The sequence below is a fragment of the Piliocolobus tephrosceles genome, chromosome 13, assembly GCF_002776525.5.
Source record: "Piliocolobus tephrosceles isolate RC106 chromosome 13, ASM277652v3, whole genome shotgun sequence".
NCBI lineage: Eukaryota > Metazoa > Chordata > Mammalia > Primates > Cercopithecidae > Piliocolobus > Piliocolobus tephrosceles.
This window is the reverse complement of record NC_045446.1, coordinates 30,684,493-30,692,760: the sequence shown is the minus strand read 5'-3', so window position 1 is coordinate 30,692,760 and position 8,268 is coordinate 30,684,493. Positions and strand designations below refer to the sequence as shown.

The 8,268-nt window shown below is 49.4% G+C and overlaps 1 protein-coding gene across 1 annotated transcript; it reads right to left on the bottom strand.

Annotated features, from left to right (window-relative positions):
* Nucleotides 1–1,532: 1,532 nt before the first annotated feature.
* Nucleotides 1,533–4,178, bottom strand: C13H11orf91 (chromosome 13 C11orf91 homolog). Its single transcript, XM_023185556.1, has 2 exons — nucleotides 3,683–4,178; nucleotides 1,533–1,939 (listed from the first exon to the last, which is right to left on the bottom strand). The coding sequence occupies exons 1-2, from the start codon at nucleotides 4,176–4,178 to the stop codon at nucleotides 1,854–1,856; spliced, it is 582 nt and encodes a 193-aa protein (XP_023041324.1). The 3' UTR covers nucleotides 1,533–1,853.
* Nucleotides 4,179–8,268: the final 4,090 nt, after the last annotated feature.

Here is an 8,268-nt window from a genome sequence, read left to right as displayed (position 1 = left end):
GATCAGTAGTAACATGTTGCAAAATCCAAGGGCAAATTCTCAGGCTCACCTTACTTGGCCAGTCTGTCGGCACCGTCTCTCAGAGGTGACCACTTCCTCCTTTGGCTGTCAAGACACCTGATTCCACTCCTTTTCATTCCCCTTTGCAGGTTCCTCCTGTTCTCCCCATCTTCTTAAGTGAGAGTGCCTCCACGCTCAATACATGGTTATCTTTCTCCCTACCCTCACTGCCCCGGTGATTTCATTTGACTTCATCTTTTAAACAAACCTACCCGTCAGCAACTCCCCAACGTATACCTCCAGCCCAGGCTTTCTCCTGAACTCCAGGCTTACACGGGCCCCCGCTACACAGCTACTCCACCAGGAGGTCTACCAGACACCAAAAACTTCACATATCCCAAACAAAGCTGCTGATTGTCTCCTGAAAACCATTCCACCTGTGCTCCTCCTTCTCACCAAACCTGTTCCACCTGTGTTCTCCTAGCTTCGATGACCACTCTGTGCTCTAATTGCCCGATACTTCTCACTACACCCACTGCTACTCACATGATCTTTTACTTGGTTAATTTTTAGAGACAGGGTTTTGCTCTGTTGCCCAGGCTGGCATGCCAGTGACATGGTCATAGCTCACTGTAACTTTAAACACTTGGGGTCAAGCAATCCTTCCCACGCCAGCCTCCTGAGTAGCTGGGACTCGGCATGGTCTTTTTAGCTGGAATATTAATTACTACAGCTTCCTGACTGCTCTCCCTGGTTCCTTGCTTGCACCCTTGTAGTCTATTCATTTCACAGCAGCACAAGTCAGATCCTGTCACTCCCCAGAAGGCTGTCTAATGACTCTGTCCCACTTGGAGTAAAGCCCAGAGTCCCTACCATGACTATAAGGCTCTACACAAATGGCCCCCCTCTGTATTCATCCCTACCACTCTCCCCTCACTCCCCCTGCTCCAGCCATCTGGACTGTTTGCTGGTTCTCAAAAATGCTACCATACTCCCATCTTTGGAGCAGTCTTTGCACTGGCCCTTCTGCCTGGAACATTCCCTAGGGTGCCACATAGCTATGACCCTCAACCTCTTCAAGAAATCCCATGTGAAATTCTGCCCTGCCTTCCTCTGACCCGCCCTGGCAATCTTTACTCTGCTTTTTTCCCCCTTAGCATGTCATCTTCTATGATACCATATTATGATTTACTTATTTATAATATTTATTGTCTGTCTCTCCCCCATCCCCAATCCCAAGTGCCTAGGCACAAAATTAGCACTCAATAAATATTTCTTGAATATATGAATTTCTAGGAAGGGCCAGGGCTTTGATAAGATTATCAGAGAGTTTGCGGTCCAAAAAACATGGAAAAAAAAAAAAAAAAAACAAGATCAAAACACCAAACACTTCCAAGGAGTAAATATGTTTGGGAAAAACACACTCCCACACACCAAATCCCCACTATTCCAGTCCTCAAAGAACCTTTGTGAGCAGAGACACAGCAGTAGAACCAATATATATATTGCTCTTGGTTTCTGCCAATTCCTTCCTGATAATCTGGCGTTCCGGTTTGTATGACTATGACAGTGTTGGGGGTTCCCTCCCCGGTCTCTCGGGAGACCTTGAATGCTGGCTGGGCAGCAGCTTCTAGACATCATGAGAGAGCTCACTCAGCAGCACATAGAGAGGAGAGACCATGAGATTTACCACGCAAAGCGGGCACTGTATGTGAAGTACATGCTGGTAGCAACAAGAACAGCGGTAAATACAGAACAGAAAATAACCATCTTTGAAATGACAACAAATGGGACACATTATCTAAGCACTAACACCTAAGGAGGTGGCTGCCCAAGCTCTGGTGGGCAGCTCCTCAGGAGAGAGAGGCCGACTTCTTTCCAGGTTGCCTGGTCTTCAGTCCTTGTAATTTTTCATCTTTTAGCGCCTTCAGGAATGTATCTGCAGAAGAGCAAAACAAACTTAGCCGTAATAGAAAAGCCGTAAGGGCTTCTCCTAACACTTCCAAAGCAAACTCCTGGTAAGCAACGGTGCTTCCTCGAACTTAAAATCCCATTTGTGATCCGAGATGGGAGAGAAAAAAAAAAACAAAAATCTGAAAACTCTGACTGTAAAAACATGTAACTGGTTCTGACTGTACATGCAACACATCCCGTTATATGTGTTTTTACAGTCAAGAGTTGCTAAGTCCTGGATTTCTTCTTCTTCTTCTTTTGAGAGGGAGTCTCGCTCTTTCGCCCAGGATGGAGTGCAGTGGCACAATCTTGGTTCACTGCAGCCTCCGCCTCCTGGGTTCAAGCGATTCTCCTGCCTCATCCTCTCGAATAGATGAGAGTACAGGTGCGTGCCACCAAGCCCGGTTCATTTTTGTATTTTAGTAGACACAGGGTTTTACCATGTCGGTCAGGCTGGTCTCCAGCTCCTGACCTCAGATGATCCGCACGCATTGGCCCCCCAAAAGTGCTGAGATTACAGGTGCCAGTCACCACACCCGGCCCCTGGATTTCTTAACTATGTAGTCAGTTACGATTTCTTAACTATGAATACATAGTATTATCTATGTATTCTTAGATAACTATGAATACATAGATAATACTATGTATTCATAGTTAAGAAATCCAGGCCTTAGCAAAGCCCAGTTTTTCTAGGGACAGTTTTCCTTCCATGGCTATGAGAAAGGGTGCATCACAGTGTGTCTGATGAACTGAAGACCATTTCCATGGCCACATGGACCTAAGGATTTAGGTTATTTCATACTTCCCTCCTCTGTGTGGCAGGGGAAGCCAACTTAAGCCATTATATACAATAGTTGGAATGATCTTTTTAGAACCATCTGCCCTCCTCCAGTGGTCAAGTACAAGCCTTAGCCAAAACAAGTGATGGGAAAGACAAAGTCTGCAGGACAACCTACCACTACTGAAAGTTCCACTTTGCAATAGGTCCTTCTTGGAGCACAATGCATTTAACAACTTTACCCTCCAACAGGGAGGAGTCATTCGGCTGGTAGGCTAAGGTATCCTGCCCACATCAACACACCTGGTCTCCCCTGGTCCAGAGCCCTAAGACTTCAGACCTAAGACCAGATGTCAGCCCAGGATCTGGTGAGAGAACTACTGGCGCCAAGGCCACGGAGTCCCAGGGGGCTGTCCTCCAGCATTGAGAAGTGGTGTCCCAAAGCTGTCCAGGAAATGGCCTTCGGCATCTTGCACAACTCCCACCTCCTCCTTAAGATACTCCAACTGCCTGTCACCTACTTCACCTTGCCCCCATGGAAAGCCCCGGTTTAAGACCGAATATTAAAGCTTAGGGACTGTCTGTGGTGGGTGGAGCTCCAGAGTACAGGGTAGGGGGATGACTGAGCAGGAGGATTAAAGTTCAGGACGGGGTGGTGGCGGTTGGAGTTCCAGGTGTGGAGGCTCAGAGTCCAGATTACCCAAAGGGTTTAGGATGGAGGCAGGATGGAGTTTGGGACTAAGGGGCTCATGAAGTTCAGATCTGTGGTTGGGGGAGGAGTCGGTTGAAGTCCAGGATAAGGGAGTCTGGGTGCTAGGGAATAGATTTTGGATCTGGGACTACTGGGGGCTGGAGTCAAACCAGGGCTGCATTTCGGCGCGGGGCACGGAGCCAAGGAGGGAGCCAGGGCAGGCTAAGGCTGGGCTCGGTGGCCCCGGCGAGGTCACGCACAGCGCTGGGAGTCGAAACCGTCCCCAGTGATGGTGAGCAGCTCCAGCTCCTTAATCCGGATCTCCAGCTCGCACAGTTCTTCGGGGTGGGAGGCAGAGGCGAGCCTGGGGGTCGAGGGGCGGGGGGCCAGGGGCGAGACAGCCACCTCAGGCCCCGGCGGCGGCGAGTAGAAGAAGCGCAGAGGCTCGTAGGGGATGGAGGCCAGGCCAGAGGGCCAGGACGAGGGCCAGGGGCGCTCGCCGGGGGGACCCAGGCCGGGTGGTGGCGGGAGCGGGGGCGCCGGGGCGGGGGGCGCCTGGGGCAGGGACCGGGCCCCCCCCGCCCCGCCCACTGGCGCCCCGCCCGCCTTCAGCGGCACGAAGAGCTTCTTCCAGATGTTGAAGTCGCTGAGCGGGGACGAGGAGATGCCGCGGTCGTACAGGGACGGGAAATAGAGGGGCGGGGCCGACCGCTGGCTCATGGTGGGGCTGTGGCTGCCGCGCCGTCCCTTTGGCATCGTTTGAATGAGGGTCTGCGTGGGAGGAACCCCGCGCCGGGAGACGCGCGCTCAGGCCCCGAGTCGCCGGGGTTTCGAGGTTCCACAAGCCCCGCCCCGACGGAGCGCGGCCCCACCCTTTCGCCTCAGCCCCCCCGCGAACAGGCGGGGTTCCAAAGCTCGGACTACCACGTCCCGGAACGTGGCCCCGCCCACCGGCGGCAGGCCAAGCCCCGCAGTGAGAAACCCACGCCCTCAGCCTCGCGTCGCGTCGCCTCGCCTAGCCTCCGGTCCTTTGACTCCACCCACCGCCTCGCTCTGGCTCTGCGACGATCGTGGCTCCCGTTGTCACATCCCAGCATACCCTCATCCAGAGCAAGGAGCCGGCCAGAGCTGCGGGAGAAAGCTTGCTTCAGGCTTCCTCTCTTTCGCCCATCAGGGAGAAAAGTATTTCCTAGAAACCTGGGCCCCTGCACCAGCAGACTTACCTCATTGCCTCACTGGCCGCGCCCACAGCAAAGAAGTCTGAGAAATGAGTGTCTGATTTTTCATCCACTACTATGGGAGGCAGACAAAGGAGAATATGATTGGGAATGGCCGTTAGAGTCAACCAAACTTTAGCAGTGCTGAGGAAGATTCTAGAAAAGGGGATCCTCATCTGCTTTGTAATAGATCTGAAGGAGTGTTTTCAGTGAAATGTAGTTTAATTCTCTTCCAAACACAGATATCATCAGAAGCTAAAAGGCAACCAGCTAACCACCAAAAGGAAATCCTGTCCGCCCCACCTCAAATACCTCACGCATTGCTTATGAGCGATTTGGATATTTTTCCAAAGGACATGACAGCTCATTTAGGTGAGTAACCTGTATTAGCCATAGACTGAGGGGAAATAACTAATACATTTTCTTGAGAGCCTCTGCCTAATGATCACTGGTATGAATAGTGATGGGTGGAGGCCAGTTAAAGAGTATCAGCTTCACAAGTTAAATACATATATGCATATGTATCTGCACACACAGTGCAAATTGCGTGTGTGTGTGTGTGTAGCAGCAAAGTGGAGAGAGTCAGATAGTCAAGCTGGGTAGCTTTGGACAAGTTGCTTGACTTCTAAGTAGGTTTTCTATAAAATAGAAATAAGAAAACCAGGCTGCCTCATAGGGTTGTGATCAGACAGAACAGTGTGTGTGGAACACTTGGACACTTTGTCCAAACACAATAGGCAGCTATCCCTACTAAGGGGCATGTCTGAAACTGGGAAGCTTTTGCTTCCCACACTTAGCTTCCCACACTTAGTTGTCACACACAGTATTTGCACTCTGACTTTGGCAGCCACCCATCATTGTTTATTCATACCAGTGATCACTAGGCAGAGGCGCTCAAGAAAATGTATTTCCCTTCAGTCTATGGCTAATCCAGGCCATGTGCGATAGCTCAGCACCCAGCCTGTAATCCCAGCACTTTGGGACCCTGAGGTAGGGAGATCTCTTGAGGCCAAGAGTTTGAGACCAGCCAGGGGCAACATAGTGAGATTCTCTCTCTACAAAATAATTTTAAAAGTTAACCAGGTGTGGTGGCATTTGCCTGGAGCCACTCAGGAGCTGAAGTGGGAGGATTTCTTGAACCAAGGAGGTTGAGATTGAGGCTGCAGTGAGCCACAGTCATAGCACTGCACTCCAGCCTGGGTGACAAGGCAGGGCCCTGTCTCAAAATAAATAAATTAATTAAAAAAATAAAAATACCCTTACCTTCCATTAGTTTCCCCCATGTATTTAACTTCCCATAATTTACTGCCCCAGAAGCTCAAACCTCTCTTCCTTTGTCTTGTCACTTTTCTACAATCGCCCATTGTTAAAACTGTATATAAGCTCTCAAGTCACTTCTTTGGGTTTTCACTTTGTTTCTGTAAGAACCCCATGTACCTGCGTGATAAACTTTGTCTTCCGTTAATCTGTCTTTGTCAGTTTAATTCTCAGGCCCCAGGTCCTGAACCTAAGAGATTAGAAGAAAAGTTTTTTCACCCCTACATAACCACAGTAATGGTAAGAACCAGGGTTTTGGACTCAGACTTGGGACCAAACCCTGGATCCACTATGTATTTGGTTGTGTGGCTGAACCTTTCTCAACCTCATTTTTTCATCAATATAATGGGAATAGTAATGGCATCTACTTGCTTAGGCTGGCAAGACTAAGTGAGACAGTTTAAGGACCTGGCAATGGCTTGTGTTCAACATTAGCTCTTGTTATTACATACTGAAGGCCCTTAGAAGTGAAAGAGATTTTGCGTTATATTTTTTAAATGAAGCAAAAAAATCATTTTTTATTTAAATACCTAGTTGAGGAGAAAAAATTACAGATTCTTCCCCCCTTACTTCAAGATAATCTAAACAGATTTTACTCTGGATGGCTTACTTATAATCGATGAAGTTATAGCCAGTGGGTTAAATAAGATGTTGATGACAAACTTGGTTTCTCTAACAACTGTGCAAGAAAACTCAAGTGCCACAGTGAGCACTGAGATAAACTGCCGTCAGGAGGCAAAGTCCCTATGAGGTAATAATAAACCCATAAGGTTAAGGCAAAACCCTACGGTTGTTTCTGCAAACAAATGTCCAGGAAACTCAAGTTGGTGATGAAAGACAAAACAGCCTTGAATTCAACTTAAACAGAACCTTCCCCTCCATAGGCTCCAAAGCACTATGTCACCTACCTCTCCACTCAAATTCCCCATTAAGTACCATCCTGTTGGAGCTTGAGGGATTTGATTCCTAACGCCCCGCTCCCTGGCTTCATTTGGAACCAACTGAGACAGACACGAGTCCCTCTTCGTTCATCAGGGTCAGTTGGAGGATGTAGCTGTCAGCCTGCTAGCCAGGTGGGCTTGCTAATCCTGCACCTCTACCTTAAGCTTACCCAGCGTGAGGCCAGGTTAGAAAGTCACAGGCCTTGGGAGCAGGGAGAGGGCCTTTACTGTAATAGTGAAGAGCTTGCCAAGGACAGGACTGATTCTTCCTCCAGCCTCACCGATCAGGGCAGTCATCGTTCTGCTGTCAGGAGGAGAGGGGCCAGAAGGTCACACTGAAGAAATGTGTCATGGGAGTAAAGGTTCCTGTCCAGCACTCTTACATAGGTTACTCTATTTAACCTCAGCTGACTCACTGCAGTTGGCACTGATTTTCCATTGCCACAGCCCTCTCCAGCCAGGAGGGCCTGGAGTACCTGGGGTGCTGTTTGCCTGGTTCCCTGGGTCCTCAGACTGCTCCCTTCAGAGACAGCACAGAAAGCCTTCTCTGTCCCAAGGAGGCTCCCTTCCCCTCCCTCACTCCAGTTCTGCATCTGGACACACTATCGGCGGCCAGATCCTGACCAGGTGCTCAGCCTCTATAGGGATATGTCACAATTTGCCGTGCCTGGTGGCTCTGGACAGTCTTTGGACATGTAGTGCTTGTGTCTTGGAATACAAGAGTTGTGCCTGAATCTGGGGCTGTGACCCTGGGAAAATCACATCAGCTCTCTGAACCCCAATTTCCTCAGATCTATAAAATGAAGACAATATCTACCTCATTGATGTATTTGATAGACATATGTATAAGCAGTACCAGGGACAACTAGTAGGTGCTCATTGAAGTGTAGCTATAGTTATTATACAGTTACACATGGATTCCTTAATTCCCCATTAAGCCCTGGTGGATGAATGAGGAAAATGCAGCAGGGGGTCGATCCTAGAAAACCCAACCCACTCCAGATAACTGCGCCAGCCTCACACCTGAGAAGCTGTTTATTCGACCTGCTGAGGACATAATGATAAACACACGAGAGGCTACTGTGTCCCAGGCACTTGTCTTAACTCATTTAACTTTTTTAACAACCCTAAGCCTAGGGTTCTCATTTTCCAGATGAGAAAACTGAGGCATGTAAGGTTAAGTAACTTGCCTGAGGGTGGCTGATTAGCATCAGAGCTGGGGTTTCAAATGGACAGGCCAACTCTAGAAGCCAGGGTGTTTGGACAGCCTCCAAATTGCCACCCCAGCCTTCAGGGCAAGGCTGCAGCATGCGTGGCCTCTAGTCTCCTACCCCTCTTCCTGGCAGGAGGCTGGCTCTGACTGGAAGTTGT

Excerpts from the sequence above, each read along its gene's own strand:
- C13H11orf91 (XM_023185556.1), bottom strand. The coding sequence starts at position 4,178 with ATGCCAAAGGGACGGCGCGGCAGCCACAGCCCCACCATGAGCCAGCGG. Across the intron at positions 1,940-3,682 it reads CGGTTTCGACTCCCAGCGCT|ATACATTCCTGAAGGCGCTA; the intron begins GTGCGTGACCTC and ends GCTCTTCTGCAG.